The sequence below is a fragment of the Mastigoproctus giganteus genome, chromosome 4 (genome assembly GCF_048544385.1).
Source record: "Mastigoproctus giganteus isolate SK-2022 chromosome 4, ASM4854438v1, whole genome shotgun sequence".
Lineage (NCBI taxonomy): Eukaryota > Metazoa > Arthropoda > Arachnida > Uropygi > Thelyphonidae > Mastigoproctus > Mastigoproctus giganteus.
The window spans coordinates 94,605,218-94,628,633 of record NC_143578.1 but is presented as its reverse complement, the minus strand read 5'-3'; the positions used below and the strand labels follow the sequence as shown (position 1 = coordinate 94,628,633).

Here is a 23,416-nt window from a genome sequence, read left to right as displayed (position 1 = left end):
CTGTATTGCAAATTGGTTTGAATTTTAATTTGATAGCCTTTACAAGGAGCTTCAAAATTGCATAGAACAAATGTGCTAGCATTTTAATAGATCTGCTGGTGCTTAACTCTCAGGGACACAGGTGTGAGTTGGGGATGGGGAAAAGAGTTCATGGGGATATGTGGAAATCTTGTGTTTCATAATGCACTTAATTTTATTCAAATTATTTCCGTACACATTAGCATTAGTAGAGGCATTTGATGCAAGAAAGCAAGCTTATGCAGCATCAGCCAAAAAAAAAAATAAATAAAATAAATAAATAAATAAATGAAAAATAACCACTTCCACTTCACCCCTCTGTTCGTTCGAAATACCTGTCCAGCTGAGCCTTAAACTTATTTAGGCTATCAACTTCAACGACAAGGGATGGAAGTCTGTTCCACCAACCAACCACCCGCTGGCTAAAGGCAAATTTCCGCATGTCTATCCTACATCTCTCTTTCCTCAATTTGAATTTATGCCCTCTCAGGTGATTATTCTGAGCAAGAGGAAGAATCCCATCAGCATTGAGCATGCTCAAACCATTCAAGGCTTTATACACCTCTATCAGATCACCTCGCTGGTGCCTAGTCTCCAGACACTGTAATTTGCAAAACTTAACCCTTTCTTCGTAAGAGCACCCCTTTGTTCCATTCACTAATCTTGTTGCCCTTCTCTGTACTCGTTCCAGCAGTTCTACATCCTTCTTGAAATGAGGCATTCATCATGCACTTGAAAGTCTTTAAATGTGGATCTCTCGTGTGCTTAATAATGCACTTAATTGTTTCCAATTATTTCCATACACATTCATCATGCACTTGAAAGTCTTTAAATGTGAATCTCTTTGTGAAATTTCAGTATTTTGGTCATGTAGATTGTAAAAATTCCACCTTTTCAATGAATGTTTTAGTTCTGTCACAGTTTTGGTATGTACACTGAGTAATCACTGAATTACGACCACCTACCTAATACTTCGTAGGTCCTCCTTTTTCCCTCAGTACAGCAGCTATCTGACATGGCATTGATTCAACAAAATGTCTGAAGCATTTGAGAGGTATGGCCAACCAAGCTGTGTGTAATGCCGTCAGCAATACAAGTATGGAGATGACTGGTGTATCCAGACGCCTAACATGTCTTTCCATAGTGTCCCACAAGTGCTCTATGGGATTGATATCGGAAGCCAATCGATATGCTGGAAGTTAGAACTGTGTTTCTCAAACCATTCCTGCACAAGTGCCCAATGGCTCGGCGCAATGTCATCTTGGAAGACACCATTGCCATTTGGGGAAAAAGTGTAACATAGCGGGGTGTACACAGTCAGCAAGCAGTTAACGATAGCGGAGACGACTGATACATTTCACCCCCGGGGCTCACATCTGGTGAGTATGGGCTTGGCACACCCAGGGTCCTGAGCTGGATATCATCATCATTCTTCTCTTTCTTGGTGATTCCCTTCTACTTTTGACACACACTCTCTCTCTCTCTCTCTCTCTCTCTCAGGGTAACTTGGGAACTTTTTTTTTTTTTTTTCCTAGTGCAGCATAAGCCTCAGGCTTCCTTGCACCATATGGCTATTAATAATAATAATAATAAATTGTTCTACATGCACCAGGGGCCCAAGTTCTTGCCAGTGAAACATGTCCCGCACCATACAACTGCCTCCACCGGCCTGCACTTTTTGATACCATGCATGATGGATGAAGAGCCTCATGTTGTTGATGCCAAATCCGTACACGACCATGCACGGTGTGGAGTAAATAATGTGACTCATCCAACCAGTACACCTTCTTCCAGTCTTCTAACGTCCAACTTGCATGCTCTTTGTACTAGGCAAGTCTTTTACACCATGAACCTTGGTTAGGAGAGGATGCCGTAGGGGTTGTCTGATGGCATAGCCCATACATGCAAGCGTGCAATGTATGGTCATGCCAGATATTATTCCGGGTTGACCCATGTTGTATTGGGTAATCAACTCTTCAACAGTGCTGTGCCTGTTCGCCTGTACGAGTCGTCGGACCTGGCACTCACCTCTAACATCAACCTTTCTCTGACCTTTGCAGTTTTGCCGTTGGGTCGTTGTTTGACCATTTTGACGCCAGTCCTGGTACAATTTAACTACAGTGGCTCTCAAACACCCCACCAGTTCAGCCATTTTGGAAATTGAAGCACCAGCTCATTGAGCACCCACAATCTGTCCATTATCATCAAAGTCCGATAAATCTTTTACCCATCACGCTTGGAATTTTACTATCTACTTGGAATTTTACTATGAACCACCGACACCTTATCTATGCTACCTAGGTCGACTAACTCCGAAATCTCGTACCTCACATGATCGGCAGGTCGCATTCAGTTTTCATAGGAGTGGTCATAATTCAGTGATCACCTAGTGTATAATGCAGCTGTGCTTAAGCAAGGTAGTTTTTCACATTGTCATATATGCATGTGTTTAACAAGTAAATGTAATAATCTCTCTGTAAGCTACGATTTGCTTAATTTGATTTGTATACTAAATTTTCAGTAATTTTGATGAACCTGATTTTGACTAAGCTAAAAAAACTCACGTTTTGATGTAATAGCAGTATACACTCTGCCACTGATATCTGGACATTTGCATATCTACAAATAACCTTTATTTACAGGAAAACTAATATGCTGCCTTTTTGACAGTCTCTAGAGTCTCTGTGGAACACCCTTCACCAGTTTTTTGTAAACGACTTTCAGTATTTTCTGCTATTTGGCCTTCAAAGTGGTGACCATTTTGACTCTCTTTTTTGGGTAGAATTTTTTCACATGTACCCACCAATCCCATTCATCCCAGCGTTTTTCTGTAGGATTCAGGTCAGGGTTCTAGGCTGGCCGGTACAATTTTTTGATGTCTGTGCCCTCAAACCACCCAAATCACAGTGCAAGCAGTGTGACATGGATCAACACCCTGCTGATATAGGTATGGACTTTCCTTGATATGCTGCCACAACACAGGTAATGCTTAATTGTACAGGAAGTCTAGGTGGACCTCAATATTTGTGGTGGTTCTGCCCAAAACAAGCAATAGCCCCAGGCCAAATCATGAAAAACAGCTTCAGATCATCTTGCCTTCTCTCCTAAACTTTATTGTTGGGATAGTCCGGAAGGTAGTTTTCTCCGGGCCTCTATTACAGCCATCCGCGCCCATCAGATCGGTAGACTATCATTGTCAAGTTGTGCTTTGGTCTAAGGTGCAAGAACAGTGGACCTTGATGGATGTAAGCTGGGTGGCATCTGGCATTAGTTGGAGTGATTAGTTGCTTGTGGATGGCTGCATGTGTCTACTCCCCTCACTGGTGTGTGTGTGCTGAGAAAATATTAACCTGTATTCTGAGTGGACAGTTCTTTGCAGGTCTCTCCTGTTGTGTTCATCAGCTTCTGAGTGTTTTCTATGTCTTTTTGTAATGGTTTTAGCACCAATCCACTCCCACTATAAATATGCACATAGGCTTTCAAGGAGACAGTACTACAATTGTGAATGCATGATGTCATGATCAACAGAATTAAATTTCATTGGTACCCTGTTATCATTGCACACTGGAAATGTGTTAACTCTGTCAGTTATGGCATCTTGCATTTAAAATTGTGCTACTGTCTCCTCGAAAGCCTACAAGCATATTTATAGTTGTGTAACACATGGTGCTTTGGCAGGTCGTGACCAACTATCAATAGAAGGGTGTCCAGATAGTAATGGTAGAGCAGTGTATATATTCATTAAATTAGTGTATTGTTCATGATGCAAACATTCTTGATACCTGGATCAAATGTTGAAATGTCTCGTGAAAATTTTGCACTCCACTTCTGATAAACAGCAGTTAGCATTGGAAGAATATTTCTCTGTGAAAAACCTTGGTTTAAGTTGCTCTCTGATACTAGATTTCTTGTAATCTGCCTTTGCCCGCCTAACCTCCTTTGTGACTTTGTTACAGACCAGCTTATATCTATCATAGGCTTCCATGTCATCTGTTAATTTATATGTATCCCATGCATTTTTCTTCTCTGCCACATGTCTGATTAGTTCCTGTGCCATTCATTTAGGCCTAGATCTTGAACAGTATTTCTTAGTTGGTATGAAAAGCCTAGTAGCTTCCAAAATTAATTCTCTGAATGCTTCCCATTTTGAATTTGCTGTTGGTAACATCATCAGTTGGTCCCACTGTATTGATCCGTATTTTTGGATCTTAGAAAGGCTTTTGATACTGTTACACACAGAAGACTGCTGCACGAATTGAAGCAGTGTGGCATTGGAGGCAAATTGCTGCTATGAATAAAGGGATGGCTGAGTGGGAGAAGACAGAGAGTGGTAATCAATGGACACTGCTCTTCGTGGATTAATATTATTAGTCGAGTCCCCCAGGGTTCAGTGTTGGGTCCATTGTTGTTTTCTGTATTTATTAATGATATTGATGATGGTATATCAGGCTTAATGTCCAAGTTTGCAGATGATACGAAGGTTGGCATGGTTGGTAATGACACTAATGCCAGTACGCTGCTGCAACAGGATCTAGAAAAGTTGAGCAGGTGGCAACTGAAGTTTAACATTGACAAATGCAAAGTACTACATATAGGAAGCAGTAACCCCAGAGTAACGTATCAACTGTGTGGCACTACACTGACTGTGGTAGAGGGTGAAAAGCACCTAGGGGTAATTGTGCAGGCAGATATGAAGTTTTCTGAGCAGTTCAGACGGCCTACAAGAGTAGCTCATGGTGTCTTGTCAGTGATATACAGGAATTTTTCTGGCAGGGATAAAGAGGTGATTATCTCCTTGTATAAGGCAATGGTCAGGCCACACCTTGAGTACCGTATACAGGTCTGGGGGCCTCATTTTAAGGAAGTAGAGCTGTTGGAACGAGTACAGAGAAGGGCAACAAGATTAGTGAATGGAACAAAGGGTTGCTCTTATGATGAAAGGCCATTTTTTGAAGTTTTGCAAATTTCAGTGTCTGGAGACTAGGCACCCGTGAGGTGATCTGATTGAGGTGTATAAACCTTGAATGGTTTGAGCATGCTCAATGCTGATGAGATTCTTCCTCTTGCTCAGAATAATCACCTGAGAGGGCACAAATTCAAATTGAGGAAAGACAGTTGTAGGATGGATGTGTGGAAGTTTGCCTTTAGCCAGTGAGTGGTTGATTGCTGGAACAAACTTCCATCTGTCGTATAAGTTGAGATTTAAATAGATTCAAGGCAGAACTAGATAAACATTTGGAGCGAGTGGATGGGTGAAATGAGAAGGGCGTTTTTTTTTGGCTGATGCTATATAAGCTTGCTTTCTTGCATCATGTGCCTATGCTAATGCTAATATTTTCTAGTATAAACCATAACTGTGATGCTCAGTCCGTTCTACATTGATCTCAATATTTGTAAAAGAATAAGAGAAGTTTACCTCAATATGATATATCGAATTTAATTTCTGGAGAGTATCATACAGAACACTTCTGTATGATACTCTCCAGAAATTAAAATGAATAGTAAAAATTAAATTAAAAAATTGAAAATATTACATTACAGTAAAAAATTAATTGAAAACAATAAAAAAAAACAATAGAACATAATTAAAAATCATTTGAAACCAATTAAAATTCAATTGAATGCAATTTAAAATTAATTGAACGTAAAAAAAATAAAAAAATTAAGTAAAAAATTTAATGAAAATATTGCAAAACAATTTTCGTTAAATTCTTTTAATTAATTTTTTACTTAATTTTTAATTTCATTCAGTTCAGGTGCCTCCATAGCCAGGTCGGCAGGAGCAGCAGTGTGTAGCACAAGCTTCTTGATTAGACCGGGGTTTGAGCCTGTGACAACCAAATATGGAGGATGTGGAAAGGTCAGGGAGTGACTACCGCATATCCCCAGAGCAATATGGCCTTAGTTGCTAATGCTCCTAAAAACCAAACAACAAACAAACATTGCATTCAGTTGATTCTTAATTGTGTTCAATTTTTTAAAAATTATTTTCAATTAATTTTTTACTGTAATGTAATATTTTTGATTTTTTAATTTAATTTTTACTATTCATTTTAATTTCTGGAGAGTATCATATGGAAATGTTCTACGTATCATATTGAGGTAAACTTCTCTTATTCTTTTACAGATAATATTTTCTGCATTTGAAAAATTATATTTGTTTCTAAGGAGAAATTTAAGTACATGTTAGCCAACATTTTCAATGTGTAGAGAATGATAATAATCCACGTTAATGTTGTTTTCACACGTATTCACTAAATTCAACATATGTTATAAAAATACTTCTGTATGCCTTTGGAACAGTCATTGACTACGGATCTGACCGTGAAATTTTGATATCCTTCCATCGTAGCTGTAAAAAAGTTCACATTTTCAAATTAATGGGGCGCCTCCGTGGGCAGGAGCAGCAGTGTGTAGCACATGCTTCTTGATTAGACCGGGGTTCGAGCCTGTGAGCCACCAAATATGGAGGATGCGGAAAGGTCAGGGAATGATCACCGCATATCCCCGGAGCAATATGGCCTTAGTTGCTAATGCTCCTAAAAATCAAATAACATAACTTTAGTTTCTTGTAGATTTTCTGTATATCCTGGAAATATGATTAAGTTATATTTAGCAAGATATAAATTTTTCAGAAGCAGATGTAATCTGTTTGTAATCTGATGTAATCAAAGAGATGTAATCTCTTTTATTACAATTTTTTTTAGTGTTTTGCTAAATTTTATGTGTATGTTGCAAATGTTATTAACATAATATAATTAGAGGAACTAGTTAGTGCAAAGCATCATTTTAGTTTGTAGTAAATCACCAAAGTAGGTGAAATTACATTGGTTTTGGTACATTTCATATTGTGAATGCCTTCACAATGAGCTGCCCTGATATTGCACTACCTCAAATAAGCAATGCTTCGCCAGTGGAGAAGACTAATGTTACTTATTCTTGGCGAATACGTCATCTACTTTTAACTTCTCATGAACATCTGAATTTCTTTGATCTAGCCTTGTAAAACCTAATAATGATCTCTAAAATCACATTTGTGCTCTGTTCTGTTCATTTTGTTATATTTTTGTAGTTTAGTCTGGATGTTTTTCCCTTCATTTGATATTAAATTTCCCAAACATGTGAAATTGGATATTTGTTCTATTATTTTGTCATCAATAACAATTTTGACTCTTTGGTATGTTTTTTCCACATAGTCCCATTGATTTCGTTTTTGAGGTGGAGACGTTCATCTCATATTTCTTGCCTATTTTATTTAGTTCATTAACTGCTGTCTGTAGTTCATCTTGAGATTATAACTTGATCATCAGCATATAATATAGTTTGGATTTTATTCTTGTTGTTCAGTGTAAACTGTTGTGTAAGCTATAAACTGTTAATGTTGTTAACTCTTTGTTTCCATTCTTTAATAATTTTATTAATGTAAATATTAAATAAAGTTGGTGATAGTTAACATCCTTGTTGGATTCCTTTATTGGTGTTAATTGGGTTTGATAGTTGGCCATTATAATATTTTATGTAAATCTTTTAATTTTTATATAGGCTTTGTATATGCTTATTTATATATATATATATTATATATATATATATTTTTTTTATATATATATATATTTATTTTTATATTATAGCATATATATATTTTTATATATGCTTTCCAGTGTTCAGTTGGTGTATTTTTTTCATGTAAAATCTGCCAAAGTTTTTCCTGGTTTACATTATCACATGCTTTTTCATAATCAATAAATAGAAGAAATATTGGTAAGTTAAATTCCCTCTTTCCTCCAAAATTTTTTGTAATGATGGCATCTGTAGTACTTCTATTCTTCCTTTTCTGAACCCACATTGTTCTTCTTCTAAATATTGTTCACTATATTTATTAAGTTTATTCTTTAGTATATTAGAGTATAGCTCTGATGCAGTTGATAGCAGTGTTATCTCTCCGTTAGGGTTATTACTAGAGTCTTTTTTGTGTAACTTGATTACTATTCCTGTTTAGCAGTTTTTGGGTATCTGTTGCTTATGCCATACGATGTTAAATAATTTTAATAGTGCATTTTTTAGTAAGGTGCTACCATATTTAAATAGTTCTACACACAAATTGTCTATGCTTGGGCTTTTTCAGTTTTTGATTTTTGTAATATTAAAGTTTATTTTCACATATATTCATGTTATCTGGTGTAATTTTTTCTAGCAAACTTTTAAATGTGTTTTTGGCATACACTCTGAAATGTTGTTTACAGTACTATGAATATGGTATACTAATAGCTTTGACGTTTCTACGGTACATAACTTTTAATATAATCTAATCTAAAATGTAAAGTACTAAATATGGGAAGCAGTAACCCCAGAGTAATATATCAACTGTGTGGTACTACACTGGCAGTGGTAGAGAGTGAAAAGGACCTGGGGGTAATTGTACAGGCAGATAAGAAGTTCATGCTTTTCTATAGTTCCAGATAATTCAACCCAGAAACTGCAAAACTTTTGTTAATTTTCCATGTAAACAATTATCAGTATTTGTTACTTTATTTTTAATATATAAGTTTCTTAATTGGAAAATTAAATTTAATAGAAAAACCATAGATAAACAGCAGAAAGTTTCATTTAGGAAGATTAACAACTTTGTTTCATTTTAAGATTCTGAATGCAGTTGAAAAAATTTTTAATAAGTAATATGAATATACCTATTTAATAAGAAAATAAATAACATGTAATTGACAAAAAAAGTTAACACTTTATTCATTTCAGTTATGGGAAGCCTTTCCAGGATTCATTCCTACACAGAGCAGTCATAGATAACAATAAAACATTAGTAAAACAAAACATTTCTCAACAATCCTCCACCCACTAACATTCAATTAAATTACCATGTAAGACTGTTGTGGGTGGGGGGGTATGCATACATTTCAGAACAGATGTAACAATCTATAGTCTATTAAAGCCATTGGCTAAACAGGATGTGCATAGATGTGAAAGAAGCCGTATGCAACAAAACACTTTGTATGGCATTACATTATGTATAGCACTATATTTTAATATAGCTGCACATTGTACCCTAAAATTAAGTTTTAATGAAAGGTATTTATACACATTAATTAGAATAAACAAAATGAAACTATTAATGTTAAACACACAAGACAAACAAAAGTATTAAAAAAATCACTGCTGACAAACATTGAAAATTAAAGAATTCATTAATTTTAATAACAAACACTTACAAAAATATGTGATATATAATAATTCGAATAAGAATTAAAAAATAAGAAATTTAAAAAATTTGCTACTGATAAACAATGCAAATCAGGTAATTTACATTAATAGTCACTTTCAACCTTAAAGAATTCATTTAAATGATATTTAATCACAGTAAGTTACCCTTTCCTAGATATGTAAAAACACTTAGCAGGGAATGCAGTTCCCGACAATTTAATTATGGATTTCACTGCAACATGTAAATCAAAGAGGATCAGTGTTGAATTTTTATAGCATTTTATTGGCAGTGCTAGTGATAATATCTGACCTGCAAAGGTCTTTGGCACTTCGTTTCTCTAATTAAATTTTTCATTAAAAATTGAACTTAAATTGAATCATTACTGTCAATTTTTGTTAGGTAAAAATCAGGCAAGTGATTAATCAGTTATTTATACTCATTAATTTGAATAAACAAAGTGAAACTTTGGAAATATAATTTGAATGAAAGAAATAATTAATTAGAATATTAGCACACAAGATTTTAATAAATTTTAAAAAAATCACTGCTGTTAAACCAAACAGTTTTATTCTGAAAGAATTTTTTTTTTACTTAATAACAGTTTATTGGAATATTAAGCATATAGGATTCTTTTAAATAAAGGTCTCACTACTCCACCATCCCCTGTTACAGTCAACATATGGTTTGCATCACCTGCTCCTGACCATCATGGAGTCACTTATCTTTTCTCCCCATCCTCTGCCACAGACAGTCTATGGTCTATAACCCCCCACATACTCTTCTGCCTCACATACTCACTTAGGGCATAAAAACCCCATGTGATGGTACAAACACCTGCCCTCTTTTCCCCATTCCTCTTAGTCATCTGCTGGTTGTGTCACTGAGTGTTAATACCCATATTAATCAATATTTAACTAAATGTGAATAATGAAATGCTTATAAACAGTTTTATTCTCAAATAATTAATTACAATAATAAACACTTAACTCACCCACCCTCATCCTGTATGTTAATTAGATAACACACCCTTCCCATCAAGATGTTTACACATGACAGCCAGGTGTAAATGAATATCGGGCATGATCAGCATCCTCTGTGGATGCTGTTCATCACCTGCATAACTATTCACTCCACAACTAAAAATTAGAAAAAAGTTAATGTCTCAAAAGTTGTTATTTCTGAGTTATTAAACATTTATAATGAAATATTATACATTTATTATAAATTAAAAACCATGTAACATGGCAAAACATGATTACCTTTTGAAGGTAATCTGTAATATTGCGCCATGCTGATCCCAAAAAACTGACAGCGTCACCTTGCCAGCACTTGGTTGCACCTTTGCCTTTTTGTGGGGGAGGGTTGTTTTGCATGCTTCCATTGTTTCGACATTTGTTTAGTTTCAGGATCATAGTGACGGATCTCTTTCCTTCTTCTAATAAGGGGTCAGAAGTCTGGAAACCCATCAATCAGACGCTTTACTCATATGCAGCTGTTGACGGATGTTGTTTTTCACATACCCTACTAGTTTAGAGCTGTGCAGCTCCAAACTAGTGTAGTTCTTTAACGATGATATGGCTATCTTCCAAGATTAATGTTTCAGTTTTTGCAACACTTTCTTCTGTTACAGCATAGAGTTTATATAAGTAAAGCAGTCCTTGCTGTTTTTCATAGCATCCTTTGCCAAAGATGTCTCGTTATCTGCCTTCGCTTGCCTAACCTCCTTTGTGACTTGATTACAGGCTAGCTTATATCAACCACAGGCTTCTGTGTCACTTAATAAATAGATTCTACGCACACATTACACATCTTGGCAGTGGAATTGAAACCTAACCGAATGCACTTGGCTGAAAAAAAAACTAAACTGTTATATTAGGGTCACCTGGAAAGTCAAATGCATTTGGCTAGTGTTCAGATGACTAGGCTAGTGTTATATGAGTTTATTACTGCTGAAAAACATCCGTGAACAGATGCAAATGTGCCAAAAATAATAAGGGGTGGAGGGAGGTGCTCGACTTTTGGAGTGTCGAAAGAACGAAACTATAATCTCTGTATTTAATGTAGAACATCTCAAGGCATCAATACTGCACACTATGCGAAGAACCCTACAAAGAATGCACTACGGACGTAGGAGATAAATCACACGAGAGCTTCACGGAAGTCACTGATCTCGGGCACCAACCGGAAAATACAATTTCATTGGTATTCAGGAATTCTGTTTTTGTACCAATAGAAGTGTTGGAGAGGGAATGCTATGGTGTAGTTTTATGCCAGACAGTTCGTCTCTTGTTGCTACTAGATACAGCTGAATGCCAGAGCATATCTGAAAATCGTTGTGAATCAGATATGCTCGGCCATGTACCATGGCCGAGCGTATCTGATTCACAACGATTTTCAGATATGCTCTGCATTCAGCTGTATCTAGTTTGAGAAACACGTGAAGGTCTTCAAGCATCTTCTGTTTTCATCCAGATTCGCGGAACTCAATTCCATTGATCATCGGTGGGATGAACTTGATAAGCCTACCCGTTGGTACAAATATTCTGTCAACATCACTCCAGGAATTGAGGACGGTGTTTTAGGATGAGTGGCCCAGTATTCCTCTTGTCACTTTTCGGCATCTTGTTGATTCCATGCATCATTGTGTTGGAGCAGTCCATCACATCCTGTCTATCACGCTATTAAGAGGCCAGGCAGTGTCCTTAAACAGGTTTACCATACTGCTTGATTGCACGGGTATGTATACATAAGTAAGAGTAATTTCTTCTGACATCATTATTAGTAAGCACGATTGTGAGTTTGATAACAAAGTAGATGGTACACTTTAATAACAAAATTTTTGTCACTTGAAATTATTTTTACCATCGTTGCATCGTTTTAATACCATTGCTACTATTTCCAAAATAAGCATAATAATAGATGCAGAGTATCCCATTAACAGCAAAATGAAAGTTGCCTGCAAATCTTTGACTAGGAGGACTTTAATTTCTTCTTCATCATCAAATATAAGATTTGAATTTTTCCTTCTATATTTGTCATCGCGAATCCATTTTTCGAACAACCCTGCTTCTATCACTTTTCTGCTCCTATAAAAATTAGAACATGTTCTCATTATATGTATGTATTTATATAAACCAGTGTTTATTTTGATCATATAAACTATACATGATCAAGATAAACACTATTCTAGTGAAATAGATTATAATACATATAACAAGTTAATTATATGTATTTTACAATATCGAGTGCATTACACTTCACTCCACATCCACCATACTGTTCTTTCATTCCTCCAACCACCATATGGCAACAAACATAATATCCAACTATAATATGCGGTATATAGATATCCTATGTGATATGCACCAAATAAAAAAAAAATAAAAAAAATAATAAAAAAAAAAGTTAATTAATGTACACAGTGCATTACACTTCAGGTGTGCAAATTTTTTCTTAAATTAAATCATTTTTTCTTTTTCTGTGATTCATAGAAGTGAAAAGTAAATATAGCTATCACGATACCACAGGCCTCTTCAATTTTATAGTTATCTCCTTATCGATTAATTACTAAGATTATAACTTTATAAACACCTAATAAAACTGTATACTTTATGTTCTCTAAACATAGTCGTTCAGTTTAATTACAACTCCATAATATTTATTACCCTTTTCCCATATACTGAACTTCTTTTTAGGTGCTTTCGCATACACTGTATATACACCGATGAGCCAAAACATTATGACCACCGACCTAATATGATGTAGGTCCTCCATGTGCATCCAAAACAGCTCGTACCCGGCGAGGCATGGGCGCCACAAGATTTCTAAATGTGTCTTGTGGTATCTGGTACCAACACGTAACCAGCAGATTCTTTTAACTCCTGTAAGGTCCGTGCTTGAGACGTCGCAGATCGGAGTTGCTGTCCCAGCCCAAACCACAAATGCTCAATGGGATTGATGTCTGGGGAATTTGGAAGCCAGGGCAATACCTGGAAGTCTTCATCATGTTCCGCAAACCAGTCTCGAAAATCCGGGTTGTGTGGCATGGCGCATTATCCTGCTGAAAGCTGGCACTGCGAGAGGGGAAGACCGTTGCCATGAAAGGGTGTACCTGGTCAGCAATGATGTTTAGGTAAGTGTAAAGTATGTTTGGGGTCAAACAGCACCAGGGATTCCCCCATCTCTGTGTAGTTTACATTGTCAGGTGACACGGTACGCTGTGAAGGCCAGAGATTTGAAAGTGTGTGGATAATGTTTAAGTGTGGTGTTTTGTACCATTGTTCCTCTGGCCATTTGGCCGCCAGACCTCTGCTGAGACCCGAGGGGATGGCACTGAGCATGAAAAGAGATCAAATATTTGGTGAAAAAGTTTTGATTCGGACTAAATTTTGACGTGTGGGGTGGTGCACACTAAGTTGCAAGTAGAGAGGGGAGCTGAAGACTGGGTGGGAGAAAGATAGGAAGAAACGGGTAAATAGATGATACGTCCCCAGCGAAAATCAGTGGGGCATGCCCATGCCCCACCAGAAGGAAATGGAGTGAGAAAGTGGGGGAGATGGAGAGGATGTTGCCTTCCCCCTCGCCTGGTGGGAAGAAAGTGGTGAGCACGGCAAGGGAGCCGGGAGCCGGCTCAGATCGCCAAATGGCACCGCAGCAGCTGGTCAGCAATTGGTCTCATCAAAGGTGGTGATGCCTGGCAGGTACTGACACTAAAGCCAGCTGTCTTTCAGTGCAACTACCATTTGTAGGATGTAGTCTCTCCATGATCAATGCCGGAGATCACTTTATGTCTCATGATGTCAGGTCAGCATTTAGGCGATTATGAGATCTGCTCCGTCCTGGGTGGCTGGCATTTCTGGGTGTCCATGTATGTGATGGTATCTTTGCCAGTTTTATGGCCCGTGAGTTCCAAGTTTGGGTAAAGTTTCGTCTTTGGGTCTGTCTCTTTAGTGTTCTAGTTTCTTGGGGTGTGGTTAGTTTCAGTCGTTGAGTCTTAAATCTATCTGAGAAAAATGCTCCCTGGGTCCAATGAGTAAACGAGGGTCACGTTGCTGTTGCCTTGGTTGTGGCACAGGGAAGGCCCTTCCTCTACCGAAGAGGTCTTGCACAAAATTGTGTTAAGGCCTTATATCTTGTTCTTCTTCCAGTACGCAGTACTCCTGATTTAGTAGCATGTACTGGGTTTCTCTAATTAGACGACGGCGTAGGTCGTCATATAGATCATAGTGGTGCATCAGATGTTCCCATCGTGTTCGCCAATTTTCCCATTGTGTTTGCCAGGCTTGTTGGAGGTGCAGGGTAATTCTTCTTTTTTCTGTTTTGGTGTCATTTGTGAGGTCTATTGTAAAGTTCAGGCAAGTGGAAATTTCTCCTTGGGAGAGATGGTAAAGGAGTCCGCAACGAACGACTTCCAAGTCCAGGGGAAGGGTGCCCACGAGGACCTGGAGTGCGTGGGTACTGACTGTATTGCATGCTCTGGATATAGCGAGAAGAATGTATCATTGTGTAGTTTCTAACTTTCTTCTGTTTGTTGTGGTTATTGCCTTTGGATACCAGGCTCCCAATGCATATAGGATGTCTGGCAGGAAGACTTTTGTGGTAGAGGGCGAGGGTCTTCTTTCTCAGGCCCAAGTCTTTGTGAGTTATTCTCGCAAAGAGAGAGGAACATCTTCTAACTTTGTTCCGGATGTAGTTAATGTGGGTGGTAAAATATAAGTTCTCGTCCAGGATGCAAAGACACTTTAAGTTTAGGTAAGGTGTAAGGTATGTTAGTGTCTAATAGCTCCTGGAATTTCTCCCATCTCCGTGGGTATACATCGTATCGGGCCAGAGATTTGAAGGTGTGTGGGGGTCATGTGCTGTATATTGTGTTGTGCCCTTTGTTCCTCTGGTCTATTAGCCTCCAAGCCCCTAGTGGGACCCAACGTTACCACACTGTGCCACGGGGAGGCTGACCGGGTGTACCACTGATGCTAGAGTACTCTGGCGGGTTCTGCTACCTACTTTCCTGGGATTTCAGTGACTAGGACCAGATTTGAGAATGTGATGATCGCTATTTCTTGAGCAACTGTTGTAATTTTAACAGTGTGTAGGGTTGTTCACTGATAACTTTTTCTTGGGCCAAATGGGTCAGGCAATAATTTTGGTGTATTTAGATTTAGACCTGTGGGGCATATATACGTACGAATACATATATACATGTGTAAAAAAAAAGAAAAAAAAACTCCATTGTGTAAGAGAAAAGTAAGAAAAGTAATATATATATATATATATATATATGTATACATATATATACACATATACTTTTAAGTTTAGGTAAAGTGTATCTAGGATCAAACGACACCAGGGGTTTCCCCCATCTCCACGTAGTTTACTTTGTGTGGTGATACAGTTCACTATAAAGGCCAGAGATTTAAAAGTGTATGGATCTTGAAATGTGTGGTGTCATGTACCGTTGTTCTTCTGGCTATTTAGCCGCCAGGCCCCTGCTGAGGCCCGACGTTGCCCCACTTTCGCCCCGTGGAGGCAGACCAGGTACCTAGTAATTTGCATTTACTCTGGCAGGTCCTGCTACCTATTTTCCTGAGATTTCAATGGCAAGGACCTAAAAAAAAAAAAAAAAAAAAATTTTTGCACGTTGTATGTTGATCACATACATGTTTCCCGGTTTGAAGGGGTTGCGTTTCAAAATTTAATGGCCGAGGAGAGGGCGAAATAATTTAAAGAAGCTAGAATTTTGGTGTGAGTCTTGTGCTGGCATAGAGATAGAGAGGAGAGGAGACTGAAGGCTAGGGGGGGGGAATAGCTAGGAAAGACTGGGGTCAATAGAGTAGATGACCCCAGCATGTGCCAGTGGGGCATGCCCCACCAGAGAGGAAGATGTGGGATGGCAGGGGGGAGGCAACAAGAAGACTGTCACCTCCCCCTCTGTCAGGGGAGGGAGGAAAGTGTGCCCGGCAAGGGAGCCGGCACAGGTCGCCGTATGGCCTGGAGGCTGCATGTCTGCTTGAATCAGGTCCTTGGTTGGGTCCTAGTTGTCCAATCTGGGTGTAGGTTCCTGTCTGTGGTTGTCACTTGGTAGCAGGACAGGTGCCTTAGTCAGGTCCGTAGTTGTAGGTATTTAGCCCAGTCTATGGTTACTTATGTCTCTGTCTGGAGTCATGGTCATTAGTTGTTGGATCCTGGGTCCATTTGTTGGATCCGAGTTTGTCGAGTCCAGGTGTAGGATCCTGTCCGTAGTTGTCACTTAGCACCAGGACAGGTCCATTAGTCAGGTCTGTGGTTGCGGGTGTTTGGTCCAGTATGTGATTACTTCAGTTTATGCTGTTTCTTCCTGGGGTGCAATCCCTTTGTGGATTGTCTTGATGGTGACTGTCCGTGCACCTTATATGGTTGTTTGCAAAGTCATATATTGTGGGCCTGAGAATCGCTATTGTGGCTGTGGGGGCAGAAGAGTATGCCTTCTGTCAAAAAGATCTTGTGCAAAGTTTGCCAGTGCTTTGTAGCTGTGCTCCTCCTCCAATAAACGTTCCTCTTGATTCTCTGGTACATAATGTAATTCTGTAATTAGTCGGCATCGGAGGTCTTCATAAAGCTTGCAGTGGTACATTAAATGCTCTCACGTTTCCACTAACCCACAATGACAGAGGGCAGTGTTGCTCAGTCCAAAGGTCATCAGTTTGAATCTGATGACGCCGTGGCCAGTTAGGAGGTATGTGGCCAGCAATCCTGGGGAGAGCCAGCTTGGGTATATGGCCGAGACAGTTGGGAGGAATTTTCGTGTTATTTGCCCTTTTGTTGAGTTTTGCCACTGTGTTTGCCAGGTTTGCTGGAGATGTACAGTTAGTCTTCTTTTCTCTATTTTCAGTTCGCTGGCTACATTTAATGTGAAATTTAGGCAGGTATCTGGTATGCCTCTGGAAAGGCTGTAGAGGAGTCCACTGCTTATCACTTCCAGCTCCAAGGGGAGGGCACCAGTGAGCACCTGAAGCGCGTGTGTATTCACTGTGTTGCAAGCTCGTGAGATAGTCAGCAAGATGTACCTCTGTATAGTTTCTAGTTTTATTTTATTAGTTGCAGTGGTTGCTTTCTTGTGCCAGACACCCGAGGCATAGAGGATTACTGACAGGAACACAGTTTTCTGAAAAAGAGCAAGGGTTTTCTTCTTTATGCCCCAGTCCTCGTGGGTGATTCTTGCAAATAGTGAAGAGTAATTTCTGATTTTATTTCTGAGATAGTTAAGGTGGGGAGTGAAGGATACACATGGACATGTGGACATGTGTTTTTGTAATGGGCAGCACCTAGAACGTCAGTTCATCTCTGCCTCGTATCTCTGTGAAGAACAGTACCACTGTAGAAGGGCCAGAAATAAGTAGCGTATGTTTGTGTGTACAAAGGGTACTAGGAACGTTTTGCAATACAGCTTTGTTTATTTAATTTTTTCAAAGTAATTTCCTCTACATTCAATACACCTCTCCATCCTCCGAAACCAATCTTTAAACCAGTTCTGCCAAGTTTCACTAGGGAGTAAAGCACACTCATTGTCCCGAGCCCGTAGAAGGTCCTCATCACTGGAAAATCGCCTCCCTTTTAGCTTCATTTTCACATGCGGGAACAGTGCAAAGTCGCAGGGAGCAAGGTCTGGACTGTAGGGAGGGTGCTCGAGAAGTTTCAGTCCTGTCGTGGTCAAATATTCGGTGCAGGCTTTGGCACGGTGAGCTGGAGCATTTTCGTGAGGGAGGTACCAGGTGTCCATTCTTGACTTTGGCCGCAGGTTCTTCATAGATCCAATGACTTTAGGCAGGCATTGTTCAGTATACCACTTAGCTGTGACTGTCTTCTGCGTGTCCAAAACGACACGTTCCACAATTCCACTCGATTAGAAAAATACGGCAGTAGATTAGTTGGAGGTTTAAACACATTTGCATAAAGTAATTGTGTAATGTCGCAGCACGAGGACATCCTTTTTCACTTTCAAATATGTGTAATGTCGCAGCACGAGGACATACCTTTTCACTTTCAAATAAAGTCATCGGAATATTTGTGTTAATTGTGTAATGTCGCAGCACGAGGACATCCTCCTCCTTCACTTTCAGATAAGGTAAAATACGAACTAAAAAGAATTCTCTAAGCATGTGGCGCCATCTAGGGTACTTTTATTTTATGTCTTCTCCTAGTTCAATGTGTGTTATTGTATATTTTCTTTGGCGTGTGTATATTTTCTTTGGCGTGAGTCTTCTCATCGTACAAGACAAACTGATTAACCCATCGTCGAATACATACCCTTATCGTGCATACCTGGAAACGCTTCTTAACTATGGACGGGAAGCCAAGAATTCGGGGTACTGTCAAAGATCAGTACCCCGATGTTAAACAGATGTTCGAGAAGGACGACAGTGGTATGTACCAACAATCGAAATCCTTCTCAAAATCGAAAACTGCAGAGATGTTAGGAAGACTTCGACTCGATCTGTCACCAGTCTAAATACATAGTGAATAACGTCTCCCTCCGTTTACGACTGGTAAGAAGTTCCCCCGAATTTTGTTTGCTTTCCAACAATTCGTCAACTGCCAAGTTGAACATTATGGAAGCAACGTTATTCGTACGTAAAGTGAAATTGAACCCTCAGATCCAACTCACACACATCAGTGTTTTAGAGAAGAACCCGCTCGTGTACCCGATTAATCGCGTGAACGTGACATACTTTTCTATTCCCAAAGGAATGGTAGATTCCACACGTGATAATATATTCCTAGGACAAATTCCATCGCGCGTGATTGTGAGTTTGGTGTCGAGCGAAGGTTTCAATGGATCGTACGCTCGTAACCCTTTTAACTTCTCCCACTTCAACCTGTGTTACTTGCAAGTGACAGCCGATGGCATTCATTACCCGTCAATACCTCTGACTCCCGACTTCAAGACAGGACAGTATACGAGATCGTATCTGTCGCTCTTCTCTTCATTAAATAAATGGACGGAAGACACCAGAAACGATTTGTCATATTCCGAGTATTCAGTCGGTAATGTATTGTACGGTTTTGACCTATCACTGGACGAAAACGCCACCGGTGAACACGTTAGTGCACTGAGATGGGGGAACGTACGTCTCGAACTTAAATTTTCCTCACCGTTGCCTGAAAACATCACGTGCGTCTTGTACAGTGAATTCGAGAACGTTGTTTCGCTGACAAAAGACAGATCTGTTCTTCTTGATTATGAACACTAAAGAAATAGCACGTTTGTTGGAAAGTGTTGTTAAAGATTACCCCATAAGTGTATGCGCTCGAGACGAACTGCCTACGAACATTCTTAGTAAACCTGTTTTTTACCTCGGAGAAGCGATTACTTCTACACATTTGCCCGCTCCCCCGCCCGAAGATTTTGCGGCGTTTCTGAAAAGGCAAAGTCGCAAGTGGACTCATAACAAGACTGTAATACAACATCGGGAATCTATAGCTTGTGGACTGCATTGTGTTTTCTTTTTAACCCATAGATGTCGCGGTATTACTGAGACAGATTGTTAACGAATGTTATTGTAAAAATTTGTGGGGCAATGATATTATTGCCACTTTAGATGTAATCGATCATTTAAATAAACAAATTTAAAAAAAAAAAATGTCTACTTACATGCTCACCCACTGTATCTTCCTTCCTCTCAAGCGACGGGGAGACATCAGAATCGACGGTTTCTTCCTTGTCCGTTTGGGCGCGCGCTTTTCCCCGGCCGCCGCGGGAAGGAGCACGAGGGCCTCCTCCGGAGGCCCTCTTTTCTTCTTCAGCCCCAGAAAAGCCTGCAATGTTTGAAGGTAGGCCTTCACCTTGGATTCGATCGACATGTCCTGTCTCTTCAGAATTTCGGACATCTCTTCGTCCAGAGAAATCATCCGTTGGTGTTCTGGCGGTGCCAGTAGTAAATATTTTTTGAACGAGTCGTTCATTTTCTTATTAGCGATGTTATCAGTGGAATTATCAGACTGCCTAGTAAGGGAACAGTGCTCCTCCTTGCTGGGTAATGTCTCCGTTGCCGTGTGAAGGGGACCGTTTTATCCGCTAGAACACACAGCAGTTTCTTTTTGCGCTGCAGTCTAAGATGTTCTTGGGGGGTGAGTGGTATGTTACCTCTTAGTAAATTCTTACACAGTTCGCACAAAACCGTGACCTGAGAATGTGATGCCTGTCTCAAAATTGTATTTGCTTGCTAGGAAAAGAAAACACAATGCAGTCCACAAGCTATAGATTCCCGATGTTGTATTACAGTCTTGTTATGAGTCCACTTGCGACTTTGCCTATTCAGAAACGCCGCAAAATCTTCGGGTGGGGGCGGGCAAACGTGTCGAAGTAATCGGCTTCTTCTCCGAGGTAAATAGCTATCCAATGGGTTCCTGGTCTGTCGGAGGGATCGGTGTTGACAACTAGAAGAACAGGTTTACTAAGAACGTTCGTAGGCAGTTCGTCTCGAGCACATACACTTATGGGTAATCTTTAAAAACACTTTCCAACAAACGTGCTATTTCTTTAGTGTTCATAATCAAGAAGAACAGATCTGTCTTTTGTCAGCGAAACAACGTTCTCGAATTCCCTGTACAAGACGCACGTGACGTTTTCAGGCAACGGTGAGGAAAATTTAAGTTCGAGACGTACGTTCCCCCGTCTCAGTGCACTAACGTGTTCACCGGTGGCGTTTTCGTCCAGTGATAGGTCAAAACCGTACAATACATTACTGACTGAATACTCGGAATATGACAAATCGTTTCCGTCCATTTATTTAATGAAGAGAAGAGCGACAGATACGATCTCGTATACTGTCCTGTCTTGAAGTCGGGAGTCAGAGGTATTGACAGGTAATGAATGCCATCGGCTGTCACTTGTAAGTAACACAGGTTGAAGTGGAAGAAGTTAAAAGGGTTACGAGCGTACGATCCATTGAAACCTTCGCTCGACACCAAACCCACAATCACGCGCGATGGAATTTGTCCTAGGAATATATTATCACGTGTGGAATCTACCATTCCTTTGGGAATAGAAAAGTATGTCACGTTCACGCGATTAATCGGGTACACGAGCGGGTTCTTCTCTAAAACACTGATGTGTGCGAGTTGGATCTGAGGGTTCAATTTCACTTTACGTACGAATAACGTTGCTTCCATAATGTTCAACTTGGCAGTTGACGAATCATTGGAAAGCAAACAAAATTCGGGGTAACTTCTTACCAGTCGTAAACGGAGGGAGACGTTATTCACTATGTATTTAGACTGGTGACACAGATCGAGTCGAAGTCTTCCTAACATCTCTGCAGTTTTCGATTTTGAGAAGGATTTCGATCGTTGGTACATACCACTGTCGTCCTTCTCGAACATCTGTTTAACATCAGGGTACTGATCTTTGACGTACATCTCTGTTGTCAGTTGCGAATTCTTGGCTTCCCGTCCATAGTTAAGAAGCGTTTCCAGGTATGCACGATAAGGGTATGTATTCGACGATGGGTTAATCAGTTTGTCTTGTACGATGAGAAGACTCACGCCAAAGAAAATATACACACACCAAAGAAAATATACACACGCCAATGAAAATATACAATAACACACATTGAACTAGGAGAAGACATAAAATAAAAGTACCCTAGATGGCGCCACATGCTTAGAGAATTCTTTTTAGTTCGTATTTTACCTTATTTGAAAGTGAAAAGGTATGTCCTCGTGCTGCGACATTACACAATTAACACAAATATTCCGATGACCTTATTTGAAAGTGAAAAGGGATGTCGTCGTGCTGCGACATTACACAATTACTTTATGCAAATGTGTTTAAACCTCCAACTAATCTACTTACGGCTATCATTTTCTTCTTTACAGATCGGGATTTTCTGACAATTACGGGTGTGTCGTCATCATCAAAGACCCAAACTTTGTTTTGAGCCTTGGTCGGCAGATCGTAATAGTACAGCCAAGTCTCGTCACCTGTCACGATGTTGTTCACATACCGAGATTGTCCCTTATCAAACTTTTTTAACATCTCCCGGCACCAAGTCACACGTCGTGTCATCTGCTCTTCAGTCAGTTGATGCGGCACCCAGAGAGAACAAAGTTTCTTCACGTGCAAATGATCTTGCAGAATCGAACGAATTGCTGGTGCATTTAGGCCCAAAGTATCCTCTATCTGTTGGTAGGTCACTCGCCTGTTTTCGTCAAGCATTTTCCTCACAACAGTAACGTTTTCCTCCGTAACTGACGTTCGTGGCCTTCCCGGCCTCTCAGAATCCTCCAAAGTGAAATTTCCCCTTTGGAATTTTCTATACCACCTGAATATCGTTGTACGATGTGGACAATCATCATCTAGTGCAAGAGTCATTTCTTCTAAGCACTGGTCTATGGTTAAACCACGCATGAAATTATACCGCAAAACTGTCCTTATCTCATTTCGTGACCACGATGCCATCGCAAGCACTTTACACTCTCACTACTAATGAATAACTGAGCCCATCGACTTGGCGCGGGGGCTACTATGCACGTATGAACATGTCTCAACATGCAGCAACAAGCAGCTTCCTGTGATTCATTGTTGCGTCATATTGCAAAACTTTCCTAGTACCCTTTGTATTATGTGTGTGTTCTGTTGTTTCTGACCGCTTGGCTACTCAGAATCATCAGTCACCTGGACAGATGATTCTGGGTACTCGTCCACACCACGGGAAGGTGGGCCAGTCTCAATGGAGCTCGCACTGTCTCAATTCGAGACTCTGACCCACCTGATGTTGGCAAAAGATGGGCCAGATTCCTCTGGGGGCCCACTCCAGAGGAGAGAAAAAAAAAAAAAAAAAAAAGAATTTCCCTGTGGTGTTAAAAAAAAAAAAAGTAAGAAAGAAATAAATAATAATAATAATAAACAAATAAATAAAAAGTAAATAAATAAATAAAAAATAAATGAATAAAAAAAATAATAAATAAATAAATAAAATAAATAAATTTAAAAATCAAAATAAAATTAAATTAAAATAAAATAATAATAATAATAATAAAATAAAAAAATTTGGGAATGTTGCTCCCTATTGAGTAGCTTCACCAGACAAAGGAGTAGAATTATTCGTAGACGTATAACTAATTCTTCTTCTTGTGAAAACATCGAATGTAAACTGCTGAAGAGCAACATAAGAATTCTTGTCTCCCACCAGCAAAGTTTCATGCCCATGA

General features: G+C 39.4%; 1 protein-coding gene across 1 annotated transcript; it reads left to right on the top strand.

Annotated features, from left to right (window-relative positions):
• Window positions 1-18,813: 18,813 nt before the first annotated feature.
• LOC150086923 (uncharacterized protein F54H12.2-like) lies at window positions 18,814-19,455 on the top strand. Its single transcript, XM_090372325.1, has one exon. It carries the CDS (start codon window positions 18,814-18,816, stop codon window positions 19,453-19,455), a length of 642 nt encoding a protein of 213 aa, XP_090228451.1.
• The last annotated feature ends 3,961 nt before the right edge of the window (window positions 19,456-23,416 follow it).

Coding starts and splice junctions, on each gene's coding strand:
- LOC150086923 (XM_090372325.1), top strand. CDS start 18,814: ATGGAAGCAACGTTATTCGTACGTAAAGTGAAATTGAACCCTCAGATC.